The sequence below is a fragment of the Borostomias antarcticus genome (assembly GCF_949987555.1).
Source record: "Borostomias antarcticus genome assembly, chromosome: 19".
NCBI classification, from domain to species: Eukaryota; Metazoa; Chordata; class Actinopteri; order Stomiiformes; family Stomiidae; genus Borostomias; species Borostomias antarcticus.
This window is the reverse complement of record NC_140252.1, coordinates 6,265,887-6,283,697: the sequence shown is the minus strand read 5'-3', so window position 1 is coordinate 6,283,697 and position 17,811 is coordinate 6,265,887. Positions and strand designations below refer to the sequence as shown.

General features: G+C 42.9%; 1 protein-coding gene across 6 annotated transcripts; it reads left to right on the top strand.

Moving 5' to 3' along the window:
- fbxo25 (F-box protein 25) lies at positions 1–15,657 on the top strand. 6 transcript variants are annotated; one of them, XM_084453448.1, is made up of 11 exons: positions 1–110; positions 576–770; positions 5,528–5,631; positions 5,905–5,954; positions 6,114–6,206; positions 6,378–6,471; positions 7,449–7,633; positions 11,191–11,373; positions 11,834–11,977; positions 14,381–14,407; positions 14,791–15,657. In XM_084453448.1, exons 2-11 carry the CDS (start codon positions 640–642, stop codon positions 14,878–14,880), a joined length of 1,101 nt encoding a protein of 366 aa, XP_084309574.1. In that variant the 5' UTR covers positions 1–110; positions 576–639; the 3' UTR covers positions 14,881–15,657. The 6 variants fall into 6 exon arrangements, with proteins under 6 accessions (XP_084309574.1, XP_084309572.1, XP_084309570.1 ...); XM_084453446.1 differs by having other exon boundaries at positions 5,432–5,631; positions 5,908–5,954; XM_084453444.1 differs by having other exon boundaries at positions 5,432–5,631.
- Positions 15,658–17,811: the final 2,154 nt, after the last annotated feature.

The window sequence follows — 17,811 nt, the reverse complement described above, 5'->3', positions numbered from 1 at the left end:
GAACAAGAGGCGGTGTTACACATTCCACTGTACACAGACTGTTTACTTCCGTCAATATTTCCAGGGGAAAGCTGAAATTCTCTTTACAACAAAGGAATCCCTCTCGTAAGGTGTGTGACATTGTTTCATGTACAGTAGAGCAATGTTATACGATACGATAACCTTAAATCAATTGTCTTTGATTCTCGTTTGACAGATTCACAGCTAGTCAGCTTTGTCTAGCTCTTGTCTTTTTTCTTCAGGACAATCGCTTCTAGCTCAACACTTTTTATCAACGCAGTCATCATTGATCCCAATGAGCAACAATTTTACGTCGTCTATTTTTGTTGATACATTATTGTCATGTGTGTGATTTCTACCGATATTTATTTTATGTTTTAAACATGAAGTGCAATATGTCATCTGCATCATAAAGACAATGGGTGCAAGTATAATTCACTCAACGGGTTGCTCAGTTAGGCTCAGATTGATCTGCTCAGAGCACAAGTGAGCAGTTTTGAACTATGATCTGTTTGAGCCAAACACCACGTCATAATCAACGCCCATTAATGCACCCAATGTAACAATCCACACAGGTAGGCCTACACAGACGACCAGAACGATTGATTTGACAGTACTGTCAAACTCTCCGGGTGAAGGATGCCTTTCTTGGGCCAGGACTGGAGGTCGCCTGGATGGAGTTGGATCAAGACCGAGGATGGCTGGAAGAGGATTGAGTTCTTTGTACACGACTTGGGCAGCGACAACAACAACAAGATAGACTTGGAAGAGTAAGAAATATGTCCCAATTACCGTTGCCCCCACATTATGTGCCCTTATGGCTCAATTAATATTTAAACACTTAACCTACAGGCCTAGCCTACATTCACTGGACCAACGTTACTGCAAATGCTGATGTATGATTTCATTTGCACACGTTTCCTGAAAATTGTGATGATACAATCAATGTAATAGTAGAAGGCTATTAAGGCTATTCTCAAACCATTTTGCCTAGATGACTGCTGTGATTCTTTGACCTCTTGCCATCAATGTTTACAGCAAATATAAGGCTTTAGGATTAGTAATGGACTCTTGACTTCAGAATTAAATCCTCATGTAGAAGGTAGCCCTGCACACTCATGCATGCTCTGCTTCTAATTTGAGGTTGTTGTTTAAAAAAAAAAAAAAAAATATATATATATATATATATTACTACAGCCAGTCAGTAACTGGTCGAACAATTTTGTTGTTCAACTGAAATGACTTTGATCTCTGTACCCAGGCATAGAGAGGGTCAGTGCCAAAGGCTGAGTTGCCTGACTCCTGGAGCAGTGCTTAGTAGAGAGTACCCACTTCCCTTTCTCTGTCCCCTGTTGCTTTATCTAAAGTCTTCCCCTCTTTTTTTTATATATATATATAGCTCTGGGGACAGGAATTCTAATAACATGAAACGCTGGTGAATAATTATGAACTGTGTCTGTTTTATGGGTTTATTTATATACTTGGGCTAGACTCCCATTTTATCTCTCCACTGCAGGGGTCCCTCTTGACTAGATAGATCTTTGAAGTTGTAGGCTATTAGCTTAATGCCTGCTAGTAACTTTGCAGCACATTATGTCAGTAAAAATTAGGAATTATTAAGCAAATACAGAACTTAATTAAGGGACATTCAGACATAAGAGGAAATTGTCTATTTTTATTCTAGCAACAGTTTAGTTGCGTTTGTTTTCAATTAATTAGACTTTCTCCCAGAATATTGAATTGATATTTCTGAAGAGTATGCCTTACTCATAGGAAAATGGCAATGCTGGTGTCTATTCCACAGAGTTAGCATATGGGCCTAGTCATGGTTGCTTGTAAACATTTCCAGGAGGCTTTGTTCAAGACTGCTGGTGAGGTTCATGGGACTTGACCCTCCTTGGTAGGCCTAGGCTACCTGTGCTTGGTGCCCAGGGCTGTCCCTTTAACTACTGTGCATCTATCCATTTAACCTTTCTACCATGTAGCACGCACCAGCTGTTCCTCCTTTACTGGTAGAAAACCTCAGCCACTTTTTGAACTTTCCCCTGGGAACTAGGAACCTTTTGAGGAACTTGCTGCGTTTCCACTGCAGGGACCAGTGAATCTCCCCAGAACTTAATTTGCCGCCCAAAAAGATCCTGCTCAGGAGGCTGTACTTGTGCAGGAACTTTGAGGGGTTGGGCTTGCAGTGTTGAACATTTCTGGTTGGTCGAGTGTGGTTGAAGACTGGATGATGCATAGTGCTTAGGGTGAAGGAAAAGCAGAAGAAGCAGCTAGATCAAGAGAGGATCAGACTCAGTGCATTGGACTTGGGCTTAACACAGCAAGGGTAGGGTTCCTTTCAAAATGAGATACAGTATATGGATGGGTCCATTTGATTTTACAGCCCATATCAATTCATGTCGGACGAGGACCCGACTACTGAGAGAGCACCTCGGGTGTTTGTTAGTTAGTAGGAGGAAGTCACGCCAGCAGGGTGGTAAAACAGGAAGCGTGTAAGCAACAACAGGAAGGGTTTCAGGCCTATTTTAGATAGGAGATAGACGCAATAAAACTGAAACCTGTCACACTGATAAGAATAGAGGACATTAGAGTAGGAGGGAGAGTTTTCTGTCCACTGGCGTCAGTGCCATAGAAGAAGAAACCACAAAGATTTTCGGGATGTAAATTACATCCCATAATCACCGGCAGTCATTACTCTTGTGGTGTCAAGGCAACAGACATGAGGGTTGACTTTTTAAGGCCTTGCTTAGAGTTTAGAGGATGAAGTGAGTCACAAGCAAACACGAAAGACAGGCTAGTGTATGGGCCCCTGGGGTGGGGGCTGATTGGAGCCAGGTAATGAACGCTATGGTGGTTGTTTCTGAACAGCCTTTAATACCAGGCGTGTCTGCATTGCTGCCGCTTGTTTTGTGTTTGTGTGAGAGATTACCTGTGTTAGGGAACGGAGTCAGGCCGCACACATACACACACACATACACATACACGCACGTACGTATGTTAACAAAGTAGCCTAATGCTGATACCATCACACTAACCTTGTGGAACAAATTGTTGGCTGTCCTCCCTCCTTCTCTCCACCCAGGAGAGTTATGACCCCTCCCAGGTGTCCTTCATTCCATCCCCTCTCTATCTGTCAAGGCCTTGGCTATCTCCTGATCCCACATCTGCCCAGGCATATGCTTCCACTTAACATTCACCCGCTTATTTTTCCTTTAATAAAGCTGCCAATAATATTTCTAACCCACCCTTTTTATCTCAATCAGATTCCAGGGTGGAATCGATGTTGTTGTTTTAAGTTAACAAGTAATTGTTTTCCTCTTGAAAACGTTTTAACGTAAAAGGGTGTTGGCTACATGACAACTGGATAAAGAGATATAGGCACCGGGAAGCCACTGGGACTTAACGTTCGATGTTCAGCTTCTCGCTGTGAGAAGACTGACATCACTCTCAGTGGGAGGGTTTTGTTTGTTATCATCAGGAAACATGCCTGCTGGTGACCTGTGTTGGTAGAGAAGTGAACTGACGATATCAGGAAGGGAGCAGTCAGTCTTTTTTGAAGGTGTCAAAAACTAGTGGGGTGTAAAAAAATAAAAACTCTTCTAATGGGGGGGAGGACAGCCAAGCATTAGTTCCACCAAGTTAGTGTGATGGCATCTTCCTTACTGTGTGTGTGTGTGTGTGTCTCTGTGTGTGTGTGTTTTGTATGAGTATTCAGGAAGAGTTCATGGTGAAACAAACTAGTAGGTTTATGATGATTATGTTACCGTAGGCCGATATGTTCATGGTTTGTAGTAAATCAGATTTAGCTACAGTATATAGGCCTACAGCTGATGTAAAGTAAGTTTAGCTTAGTCTTAGTCTGTGGTGTAGTATTTACATGTATGACGTCATTCTTTCTGGGCTATAACTGTTGCCACTCTGTGACTGTTGGTCACTCAGTACCTCACAATGCCACAACTGGTCATCAACGCAAACAATGGAACTACACCAAACAATAACCAAGGACATCATTTCCTCACAATGGCTGTCTTCCAAAAGCACTGAGAGTCATATAGGGCCAGTGACATTGCGTAGAAGTTAACTCACAATGGCATGTGACTACTAAACAAACATTCCTCCCCTGTAATTCCCCGTGACTGATTTCTGTGTGCAAGTGTCTGTGTGTGTGTGTGCGTGTGTGTGTGTGTGTGTGTGTGTGAGTCATCATGTGATTGGATAGAAAATTAGGATCTTAATGCCTGGATTACCTTCCTCCTCATCTGCTCCCACTTGACTGAACATATTTAAACATATTTCACCATATTTCAAACATGGCTGGACACACCTCTACATTTCCAGTTGATTCTATTCCACCAGTTGACGCCTTTGACCTTTCATGGATTTATGCTGGATAAAAGTTACCTTGAAATGTTCACCCAACTTGATTCTGTTTTGGAGGATATGTTGTTATCTTTCCAGGCTCCGGCAGGTGTTGGCCTGGACAAAACTCCAGTTGGATGTACAGTTGGCAGTTGGATGTGCCTGCTTCTCTTGTCAGGGAGAAGTGTTTTTGTATTGTTTAATCTGGAATGTTAATAAATTCCCGTCAGTTTAAGTTTAGGCTAGTACTGCTTAATGTGTTTGCAAAGCTAAAATAAATTCACTGCATTACTGAAACACTTGAGAGTGAAACGCTGGTTGCCAAATATTTGTAACATAATGAATTCCAGTGAAAGTAATTAGTGCTAAACATTTGTCAATATCCTTCAAGAATATGATAGCTAACATTGTAACTTATTTTTATTCAATTTCAGGCCTTAGTCTCAGAGCACAGTGCTTAATTCTAGTCAGTGGAACATATGGTATGAGTTTGAAGGAATGTGCGTTGATAATGTTGCGTAATGATGTTTGATACTGGAGAATGTAGCCCTCTGAAGAGTCAGAGTATCTGCTGACCTGAGGGCCCTGCACCTGAAGACATCTGTTTAAAGATGTGAAACTTTTAAGACTGACATGTCCCATAAGGATAAGAGAGGCTCAAGAGTTAACCTAAATCATGTGTTCAAAACAAGACAGGCTATGCAGCTCTAGCCCATTGGCAAGGATGGTCACGTATGCAGTTGGCTTCTAAATGCATCCACCGTCTGTCCTCAATTTATCCAATTAACTTGTCAACATTGCACATAATGCACCTCAAACTCGCACCGAAGGCTATGCAATTGAATCCCAAGCCGAGGAACATTTCATATCGATGGCCAAACACGGACTTCACAGAGTGTTGAACCCCGAGGTTCTCCCTCCTCGGGAGAAATGTCCCAAGTCAGATTTGCCGGTTAGGAATCGGGAGGCAGTTAACATGGAGGGTTCCAGCTGATGATTGATGATGTCAGTAGACCCTCCCTCCGTCTGCCTGGGAAACGTCACGGAGGTCATCTTTGGCCGTCTGCAGGGCCGGGTCGCTGGGTTCGCTGGGCTGCATCAGCAGACCGACGCCAGCGCGATGTTCCCCGCACCCACGCCCTCTTGTCCTGTCTCCCTGGAACAGGCTGTGTGACGAGAACAAACAGAACGTGTTTGTGGGGGATGTGTGCGAAGTAGCGACCAAAAAGAGAAAGAAAGACTTCTACAACAACAACACCAAATCGCAGGGTGAGTAACCAGCTACCGCCGCCATCTTGTCCCCGTTCAACAGTCCCTAACCCATCCTCGGCGGGAAAGTAGCCAGCCGTGAGAACTGAGGGTGGCTAGCCGAGCTAGCTTAAAGGAGAATCTTGACAACAACCACGTATTCCCCAACAAACACGTATGAATCCCCTCCGTGTGGCTTTCTGTATGAATCCCCTCCGTGTGGCTTTCTGTTTTCTCCTCTCCTCTCCTCAACCCTCCTCTCCTCGTTTCCCCTCTCCTCTTCTGTTCTCTCAGTAGTTTACCAGGAGAAGTGGATCTACGTTCAGAAGGAGAGCACTAGAGAGGTGAGCAGCACAGTGGAGGGTGTTGGCTGTGGATGGGAACTTAACAGTGTGTTTATAGTAATTATATTATAAAGGTCTGTCTATAATGCATAATATATCACATTCTGATGTTTTTATGTAGCAACATACTAAGGTCATGTATGTGTGTTGTTCTTTCAGAGGCACGGGTACTGCACACTGGGGGAGGCCTTCAACCGTTTAGACTTTTCCAGCGCTATCCAGGACATCCGTAGATTCAATTATGTGGCCAAGGTAAAATGCAGATCTACAAACAATAATCTACCACAGCAGTGCAAGTGGAGGCGCATTATAATTTTTCTTTGTGTTGTGTCCTCATCTGCTTTTCCCATCTCTCCCTTCCTCTCTCTCTCCCTCTCTCTCTCTCTCTCCCTCTCTCTCTCTCTCTCCCTCTCTCTCTCCCAGCTCCTCCAGCTTATAGCCAGGTCTCAGCTGCCCTCTCTGAGTGGAGCAGCCCAGAAGAACTACTTCAACGTCCTGGAGAAGATTGTACGGAAGGGTGAGAGAGAGAGAAAGAAAGAGAAAGAAATAAAGAGTGAGAGTGGAGGAGAGAGAAAGACGGAGGGGGAGAGATGGAGAGAGGAAATGGAAAGAGAGAGAGAAATATATATAGAGAGAGATGCAACATACTCATATTTGACCTCTTTAGTTTGTGTGTGCTCAGGGTCCCAGTAACAACATGTGATAACGTCCTGTAGCTCCTCTCCTAATAGTAAACCCACTAGCTCTAAAGCCTGCGTTATACTTGCTTTTAACTAAGCGTACGCTTCTACCACACGGGTCCTGCCTTCATCTGGAGCGTCGGCTACAGCTGAAAGTGCAGATACGCAGGAATTAACGTGCCACCAAATAAACAAAAACAAACAAAATATGCGCTACTACGTATGCGTTGCTAAACAGCAAGTATACCGCAGGCTTAACTCTGTCCCCCGTGCCCCAAACCCAGTCCTTAGTGGAACTGAATGTCTTATACTCGGTTTCCTCCTGGGGACCCATTTGGACAGACCACCAGAGCCAGTCCCGCTCCTGTATCGGAGTGAGCGCCAAGCCACGAAACCACTGAACTAACGTGCTCCGTCATTATTGGGTCTGTGTTGCCGGGCGGATCAAAGGGGAATTCCAGACCTCGACTCTTCAACCAACCACATGCTCAGGGAGGGAAAAGTTGAATTAGTTAGCATCTGTATTTAAGGAGCTATTTTGCTTTGGCTGCATTTGTAAATACAGTACGTCTCGTCCAAATGGGGGTTTGTGTTTCTTGTTTTTTATGAGTCATGGAAAAATAGATGATCTATTCCAAGCAGTGTTTTGCTACCAGCAGGCCTTATAGTCTGCTGCTGAAGGAGAGATGGGACCCGTAAAAACTCAAGAGAGACTTCTGTTGTATGAATGTTAGCAATCGACATCCTCTCAACGTTGCTCTAACATCTGCCTCTCTCCGTACTCTGGTTGTTTTCCGGTCGGTTGTTGCTGTAGTACTGGACGATCACCAGAACCCTCGCCTTATCAAGGACCTGCTCCATGACCTGAGCTCCACACTATGCATCCTGACCAGGGGCATGGGCAAGTCTGTCCTAGTGGGCAACATCAACATCTGGGTCTGCAGGCTGGAGACCATCATCAACTGGCAGCAGCAACTCGACAACATGCAGATACCCAAGGTAGGGAGGGGGTTGATGTGTGTGTGCATGTGTGTGTGTGTGTGTGTGCGCGTATTCTAGATGGCAACACTTCCTCTAGTCCAACTTCTCCAGGGCCCCTAGTGGTGACCTCAGCACAGTTGGCATGGTGTCCTATCATCAGGGCCGCGTTTCCCAGAGCCAGCGCAGCGCTACATGCATCGTCAAATACGTCGTAAGCTCTCCCTCTAGGTGCGCACCATTTCCCAGAGCCTTCTCAGGCTAAGGCATACCTTGACTAAGGAGGCTCTGGGGAAACAACGCGTCAGAAGGTACATCGTAAATCGAGTTTACGATGAAGGTAAGCTCTCCCTTGAGCTGACGTGCTGTTTCCCAGAGCCTCCTTAGCTAAGGTATACCTTACGGTCTGAACCCATCGTAAGCTGTCCCTTAGCGATGCGCTCCGTTCATCCCATTATAGTTTTAGCCCGATAGAAAAAATGTATACTTTTAAAAAGGAGAGTTGCAATATAGTGCACATCTATCTACCCTACCTGCACAAATTACATCATTAGTGTACAATAAACTTAATGAAAATTAATGATGAAAACAATGTTTTTGTAGCCTACATAACATCACAGGAATGTTGTCTTTTAACATGAGCCAAATTAAATATAGGGACTATCCATAAAATAAATCCAACATTTTCTTATGTAAAGGAGCAATTTGATGACTTGGCTTTTCTGGCAGTCTGTACCCCACAATTACCCCACAATTCTATTTAGTGTGTCACAGCCAACTCATGCTTGTATACATCATGGCTGCATTACAACAATGATTTCAACGCACCCTTGTATTGAACCAAAGGAACCAACGGCGACGCCGTCCGCGTAGCCATTTAATTCATGTTAAAGGAGTAGTAAAGGGAAAATGCATGTTTAGCCCTGTTTTAAGGTTACTTATGATCATATACAACGGTTCAGATCAAAACATTGACAAAACGAGCACTTTTGAGAAAGGCTGATAATTGCTCTACCACCGTTTTGGTCATACAATGGATGTGGGTGGGCACCTAGAAAAATCTTTCAAAAACATGTTAAAATCTCGATTTCAAAGACAAGAAGCTCACCGAGGATGTAATTGGTGTCCGTTGGTGTTCTGACATCAAATTCGCCGCAAAGTATGAATCCTGTAGGGTTTTATTGATCATTTTATGAAATCCATTGACTTGTATTGACGCGACCGTTGTAGATGTGTAGATCAATCCGCAGAGGTGATTCTACTTACGGTAGCTATTGTTTATGTTAGCTAGGCTAGCTAGTTTGCTCACTGCTCACGCTACTCTTTAGCACACAGACAAGGAAGCCCTAGGCTACAGTTCAAAAAACGCTTATCAAAATGGTTGATCTAGAAGAGTATGAATTTGATCGCGAGGAATTAGACTTTGACGGCAGCGCTTATCGTTTCGAGCCTGAATATAGTGAGGAGGAACTACAGCAAATGGAAGAGATGGAGGCTCGCCGAACCGCAGAGCCAGAGACGGTCGATGAAGCTGTCGCTATACCACAAACCACGGGTGTTTGGTGGTGTGCTTGAAAACATTGCCGACAGATGCCCACCGAAGAGGAAAGTTTGTGCTGTACCGAGTGGGACCTGTTGCTAACAGCTGACATGGCAAACCTTTCGGTCCGTGAGTCTGACTCCTTGCCTGTTGAAAGTGAGTCCTGCGTTTACCACTAGTATTTATGTCCGAGCGAATAAATCTACAGTTTTGATAATTTCATGCTGTAAGACCACTTCTTACAATTCTATTTTTCTAAAGTTAGTCTTAGCAAAGGGATTATTATTATTATTATGCTTCAACACACACACACATGGGCGCACACACACACACACAGCTGGCAATAAGAACCTACCTCAAGTTCTTCCACTCGTTCGTCTTCTGTCGTTCCTCTATGTAAAGTCGGAACAGCATCACGTTTGAGGAAGACCCTTTTGGGAGATTTCTTCGAGAATAGCCTAGGCTTATAACATTTGTCCTCAAAATGCAAAGCGCACACACGGTGATCTAAGACCTGAAGAATATCCACGGGTGTGTTTATGTCCAAGTAAAAAGATTCTAACCACAACTTCAATCTTGCGGGATCGTTGTAGGGAAGTCTATGACAAGTTACAGATGAACGGATTTTGCCACAATTGGCAACGGCACAATAGTGTGTCATTGTAGAGATCCCAAACAAATGCTTCGCACGAGCCTGTCTTGTTGTTGCGGCTAGCTTTTCAAATAAGGAAGCTGAGCGGAATCCATGGACGTCGCCTACCGCGAGATCAAGGCATTGCGCAAGATCGGAATCAGTTAAAGCGGACGTTTATACACGTATGTGCTGCGACTAAAAAGTTTGATGCTAAATATTTTTAAAAAGCCTTTCCAGATGAACTAGAATCTTACTTTATGGCAAATTATATGCCAGAATGCCAACTAACACCTAGGTGAGTTTCTTGTCTTTGAAATCGAGAGTTTAACATGTTTTTGAATGATTTTTCAAGATGCCCACCCACATCCATTGTATGACCAAAACGGTGGTAGAGCAATTAACAACTTTCTCGAAAATGCTAGCTTTGTCAACTTTTTGATCTGAATCATTGTATATGATCACAAGTAACCCTAAAACAGGGCTAAACATGCATTTTCCCTTTACTATTCCTTTAATCATTTAATCAGGAGCAACTTCAGTCCTCTGGAGGTAATCTCGGACAGTGCCATCTTCTCCAAATACAGGTGTCCTGAAAAGTTGGCCTACCTCTTCAGGAGGACCTACCACTCATTATATTGTGCATAATTCATAGATAGCGCATCCTATCATGTAGAAAATGTCTATCAGTATGTCCTATGACCCATTGTATTGTGTGTAGCGCATCCTTTCAGGTACATGTAGGAAATGTGGACAGATCCATGGTTTAAGCACATTAGTGGATAGGGTATTCTGATAGTCATTTCCTACCTGGCAGGATGTGCTACCCATGAATTAAGCACAATAAAATGGGTCGTAGGACATTCTGATGACATTTCCTACCTGACAGGATGCGCTACCAATGAATTGAACATAACATAATGGGTGATAGGTCATCCTAAGGAGGTATATGCCAACTTTTCAGAACACTGGCTGAACAAAATCAGTCACCTTTTTAGCTACAGTATTATCATCATCATCATTAGCTATCATCATTATAATTTTTCCCCTGGGCTTTCAAGAAGTCCCAATAAATGCTTTTTATTTTATATTTTGTAGACTATAATGTATGAATTGGAACTATCACAAGGTCTCTCCTTGACTCTTAAATAGATTAGCAGATGAGCTTTAGTAGGCATAGCTTCCTTTTTGTTAATATTAGATTGTAGTAAAATGATTATGACAACACTTGAAAACGTCATAAACAACAATATTACATGTTTGACACGTGTGGAGTTAACAGTTTGGCAACATGAAGGGGCCCTTGGTGACTGTATGTTGTATGCATGGTTGCTCTCTTGCAGGAAGAACACAGTCATAAAACTATCACTCCTACTTATTTATTTATTTGTTTATTTATTTATTTAGCAACTATCCAATAAGATGACGCTCAGCGACCTGCCACTGCACATGCAGAGTAACATCCTTTACAAGTTCTCTGACGCCTGTGACATCATCAGCCTGGGACAGGCTACGCCCACTCTGCACATGCTGAGTGAGGACAGGCACTTGTGGAAGAAACTCTGCCAGTTTCACTTCTCAGAGAAACAGGTGAGAGGGTGTACAGTGATTATCCAATGCTCTTGAATGGATAGCATTGCTCCAGTGTGAATTATTTTTTGACAATGTGAAAATCCTCACTGATGCATGAAGTACGTGAAATGGTGTGTATATGTGCATCAGTCTTAGAGCTACATGTGAACAGTATGGGAGGCAGTGTAGTGTACTGAGTGGCCACTAGAGAGCAGTATTGGCACATTGTTTTTAAAGGAGGCATCCACATCACCCTAGAGAGAACCCTTTGAGGTTAGCAAGTTTAACAAACTGCCCAATTTAAACCAAAGGTTCTGAATTCAAAGAGTAGCCTGCCATTGTGATATTATCAAGTGTTATTGGGATATCATTTCAGTCCTTCTCACTATTTATTTCATAGACCATACAGTAAAACTGACTATTCTCGCTTTTGCGTGTGTGTGCGCGTGTGTGTCTGTGTGTCTATGTGTGTGTGTAGGTCTGTGGGCATTTGATTCTGTCCGAGCGAGGCCATGTGGACTGGAAGCTGATGTACTTCACCCTGCAGAAGTACTACCCCAAAAGGGAGCACTATGGAGACACACTGCACTTCTGCAGACATTGTAGCATCCTCTTCTGGAAGGTAAAGGAAATGTCAGGGTCTACCTCACTCAATCTCAGGGGACTTGAGTGACATCTTGATGAATCTCAGGGGACTTGAGTGACAGGGGACATCTCCGAATAATGTCTTTTTGGATTAAGAAATACTTTTTATGGGTTTTAAATGGAGATTTAGGCATGCAGGTTTCAAAGCAGTGTCTTTTGCGGTACAATGAGGGAATATTCCTTTAAGAGAGCTTGGGTCTGTGGGGGCGTCTATTTGACCTTTTTGGTGAGAGTCATCTTAGTATTGGAACACGCTGTGATTCGCTGAATATACAGCCAAAACAGTGTTTTATCCATTTGTACAGCCACTCCAAGATATCGGGTTAAGACAAACAATCTACTTCCTACTGATTATAGTCTCTTTAGATGCTCTTTATGAAAGTAGGATGGGAAAGAACAAGCTCTGCCTGTCCTCTTCCCCGTATCTACCGTCCGTCCTGGCCGATCTCTCTCAGTCTTTCCCCTGCCCAACACTAGAATCTTTCTACCACTCCAGCCTCATTCTTAGCTGATTTTTAGCCACAGATCAAATCAAACCATACTTTATTTGTATAGCGCATTTCATACACAGAGGCAACACAATGCGCTTTACAGAGAGCAATGGGGGATGGACAAAGATCCCACCGCTACATTTTCCAGCGGGAAGCAAAAAAAGCAGTTCACCCAAGGGTTGAAAAGGTGAGCTGTAAAAATGTGTCCCTGACCTCAACGAGATGATCGAGCAAGCTCCTGTAAAATGTTTAAGTCTATTGGCTAAGAACATTTACAGAGCAGTAAACATGGGCTAAATACTAAGAGAGTCATGACTATCAGTAGAGTAGATAAATAGTTATAGATCAAATTATCTGCGGAATAAACAAGTTAATGACATACAGTGTAGTCTACATGCTAATGCTAATGTCTCTGAGCTACTTCTGAGCTAATCAGCGATGCCAAGGAGGAAATGGTCATCTGTGACCGTAGCCCAGTCATTTACACAGTGGCTGAAGGTCAGTTTAATGAGCCTGGTTGCTCCCATTGATACATTTGACCTATTTTCCTTATATAATCAGCCTTAGTACTAAGTAAGCTGAAAAGGCCTGGTTGCCTACAGGGGATTATTAAAGTATTTTTCTATTTTGAGGCGTTCAACAGCTCAGGTATCTGGACAGGTCACACCACTACTAACCCTGCTGTGTCTGGATGTAGCTTAGTTAGAGGAGTAGTAAAGGGAAAATGCATGTTTAGCCCTGTTTTAAGGTTACTTATGATCGTATACAATGGTTCAGATCAAAATGTTGACAACACTAGCACTTTTGAGAAAGTCTGATAATTGCTCTACCACCGTTTTGGTCATACAATGGATGTGGGTGGGCACCTAGAAAAATCTTTCAAAAACATGTTAAACTCTCGATTTCAAAGACAAGAAGCTCATCGAGGGGGTAATTGGTGTCCCATGGTGTTCTGACAACAAATTCGCTGCAAAGTATGAATCCTATAGGGTTTTATTGATTATTTTATGAAATCCATTGACTTGTATTGAAGCAACCGTTGTAGATGTGTAGATCAATCCACAGAGGGGATTCAGGAAGCGGAACTACTTCAAGGCATTGCACGAGATCGGAATCAGTTCAAGCGGAAGTTTACACACGTATGTGCTGCGACTAAAGAGTTCTATGCTAAATATTTTAAAAAGCCTTTCCAGATGAACTAGAATCTTACTTTACGGCGAATTATATGTCAGAACGCCAACTAACACCTCGGTGAGTTTCTTGTCTTTGAAATTGAGAGTTTAACATGTTTTTTGAATGATTTTTCACAGTGCCCACCCACATCCATTGTATGACCAAAACGGTGGTAGAGCAATTATCAGACTTTCTCAAAAGTGCTATTTTTGTCAACGTTTTGATCTGAACCATTGTATATGATCATAAGTAACCTTAAAACTGGGCTAAACATGCATTTTCCCTTTACTACTCCTTTAACAGGGTTAAAGACTCACAGCGATGCACTGGCGTCATGTCGACCCCGCCTTGCCATCGTACAAGGGCCTGTGCTCACGTTTCTAAGCCTTGATGTCTTTGCACCTCTCCCAAAGAAAAAAAGTCAATTCCCGCACACACTTATCACCTCTGGATATAAAAAGGTTGAGTTAATTAACAAGGTCACAAGAACCTCAGCGTATCCGCTCTTTTTAACAAATCAATGCAGAGGTGATAAGTGTGTGCGGGAAAATACTGTTTTCTTTGGTAGAGGTGCGGGAATTGACTTTTTTCTTTGGAATTTTATCTTCGGGGGAATTGATTCCCTGCCCTCTGCTTATCCTCCACCTCTCTATGCACCTCTCCCCACGCTTCCCCCCACCTCTCTTCATGGCTCCCTCTCTCCCTGATTCTCAAAGGATCGCCACCTGGCCTTGCTGTTCAAGGTATTCTGCCCCTTGTACCTTTGCTTCCGCCCAGTTGCCATTTTGTTTTCTGTTTGTACTGATGAATTAGTTTTTCCTGTTCTCCTGTCATTCCTGTCTGTTTCTGATTTGCTCTGCCAGTTTGTCCTCCGGGCCGTAGAGCACTGTGTGTCAGCCGGCATTCTAGTCTGTCACAGTAGTCATAGTGTTTGCTGAAGTACTACAGCATTGATGTTCAGTCACATGTCCAAGACTGACCAACCTGTCTGTTCCATCGCATTCATTCAGCTTCTCTTCGTCTCTCTGTATGCGGTACACAGCATGTGAAGTGTTACATTTGCAATATGTCTGTATTTACAGTAAAGCCTCTGAATCGATGGCGTTCTCTCTCCCGTCTCCTCCAGGACTCTGGTCATCCCTGTACGGCCAACGACCCGGACAACTGCCTCATGCCCGTCTCTCCTCAGCACTTCATAGACCTCTTCAAGTTCTAGACCTCTGGCTTGATTCTCCGGGACAAGGACCAGTTTAATCCCCTCAGTCCTCCTCGTCTCCTCTCCTTCTCTCTATCCTTACACCCTCTGTGTGTGTGTGTGTGTGTGAGAGGTTTTAATTTGTTACACCCACAATTAAAGGGCTGTGAAGAGAGAATGGTTTCTTTTCTCAGTTCCTTATTTTTTGGTGCACATTTTTTGTCTCTGACTGAAAATGGCAATATTAAAAGGAGGGATATCAAGATATTACAGGACATTATTAGTGGGATGATTTAGACAGGGTAAGAGGTGTCTGAGGCTTTGAAGGATATTTCAAAGACGGCCGCTTCATGTGAAATGGACCCTGAGGCGTTCAGTAGCCAACATGCTTGTTGGAATCGCTGGTTAGCGGTGCTGTTCAGGCTGGCTTGCTGCCAGTTTTGGTTTTCTGTGTTTGGTTTTCCTCAGTAACTGAAAGCATGTCAATTGTAGTTGTAGGTCTTTGTTTACGTACCTATTGTCCTTTGTGTATTTTGCCGTTCTGTGTATAGGTTCGAGGCGTCAACACTAAAGAAATGTGTACATTTGTGTTTGCCGATCGAATGATGTCTTTTTACAATACGCTTTTGTCAGAACTGTCGAGAGGACAGAAAAAAACATGTAAACATAACTATTTATGAAAAAAAAAGTATTTTGTATCCTTTCTTTGACAATTTTGTAATGTTCCTTTACCATTCCAATAACTGGTAACTGTTTAAGAAGTCTTGTTGGTACTATTATGAATTTGCTGGGACGATAACTGATTATATAATAATTAAATATTTCTAAAAAGCCATTCCATTCTGTGGTTTCTACAGATAGTATGGGAATCATCTGACTTCTATCTTATTAAAGAGGACACTGACCATCTAGCCAACAGTAGACATTAATGTTTGTTTATCTACATACTGCCATGACAACTATTCATCAGGGACTACCAGTAAGTTTTCCAAAAATCCTTGCATCATGTATGATTTATATACATTTTCATCAACCATCTCAACTCAATGACAATTTCGTTAAACTCCATTGGAGAGCATTTGCAGAACATTCTCAACACTACAGGTGTGATAAACAGCCAATGACATGGAAGTGAGCTGGCTGGTCACAGGCCTTGTGAGGAAGGGCTGGGGTACACAGTGCTCAGCTACAGTCAGTATGAACTAGTCTGCTCTTCCAATTAAGGCTACTAAATCCAAGCATACTCAAAAGTGGACACAGTGTTGAAATAATCAGAGCGAGTCGATCCAGGGCAGCTCTTTATTCCTGTTGAGAAATGTGAACCTTCCTTTTTGTAAATACAGGATACAGCCAGCCTTGGCAGGAGACCCATCCATGCACTAACTTGCCTGCGGAAGAAGGGACTCAAGTACAGTAGCTTTAAAAGGAAAGAAAAGATCATTAAAAAACGCAAGACAAAAGGCATGAATTCAGATGTTTTGGTCAGATTACAAGTGGGAGGCCTTAAATTAACACTAGCAAACAAAAACACTAACAAAATGATTAGTTTACAAATAAAATGATTTTTCCATGAACTCACACTTTTTTTTGTAAATATCATTAAACACCCACACACAACGCACAAAGTAGACGCGACATAACAGTGTTGACCAACAGCAGGTTTCAAAGAACAGAAAAGTCTTTTGAATCAGTTTCAACATTGTGCCTGGGGAAAATCAATGGAAAGCATGGTAACCATAAAACAGAAAGTGTCCCCTGGAGCTGAAGAGTGGTACACAGGACCGGACTTCATGTGACATGAATGGTGATGTTGGACTAGACTGGAAGACCTTAGCATGCATACCGTAAGATCATAACTGGTGGAAAGCTCCTCGGGCATGTCATGACTTCCTGTCTTTTAGGACTTAAAATGTAGACAGAGAAAGGAACTCCAAGTGTAATATTCATCATCGTCAGCAGCAGCAGCAGACTACTGTAGGTCATTTTATGCAAATGCATAACATTTTATGAAACAGGTGGTCCCCTAGTTCTTCTCAAGCTTGTCTGAACTTATAAATAATCATTAATCATTCAAAACCAATCCAAATGTAACCGGAAACCACCTGCAAAAACAGTCACACACACTCATACTCCCCCAAGACACACACACACAGACACACACACACACAAATATTTGCTCTTACGTACAAACTGGTACAGTACACACACGCTACGCATTTAGCGACTGGAAGGCTTGTATTAAGGTACAATGTGATTGAGCTCAGCTCAGAGCATTGCACGCTCTTTAGCTATGCGTATTATAAGATAAGGCCACAGAAACATTCCTTTCCCACATACCTTCACTGTTGGAAGGGGCAAGCAGCACAACAACTCTGCAATAAGGTCAATAGCACAGTGTGGTGTGTTCTCAGTCGACTTGGATAATCTTACAATATAAAATATACCCTCTGGAAATCATTCTCTTTACTTTATAACATAAAATGTCTTAAAGGCAGCGTATAGCACTGTTCAGAGGGTAGTTTAAGGCTTTTGTGTGTTTGGCTGCTTATTTTTCTGTTGCTTTCTCTAACGCTTTCTATCTCTTTCCAAAATGGCAACCAGTCTTTTTACACCGACAATGGCGTCTATCCACATACAGTAGATAGCAGGCTCAGCATCTCTGCAACATTAAAAACAACATTACTTCAATGCAACAACAGTTGTTTGGTTTGGTTCGTCGAGTAAACCCAGGCTATTGGTTGGTGGTAGGGAGAGCTGAGTGTTGATTGGGCAGCCGGAATAAACGGAGATGGTGAGTCAGCACTCTGCAGGACAGCGCTCAATGTCAGTGGTGGACAACAAACACGGTTCTTCCAAAAGCACAGAGAGAGACAGGTATCTGCTTCCCCTCTTCCTCTCAACTCCAGGAGAAGCTGTGAGGAGGAGGGACCTTACGCAAAGAGGGCGTGGCTC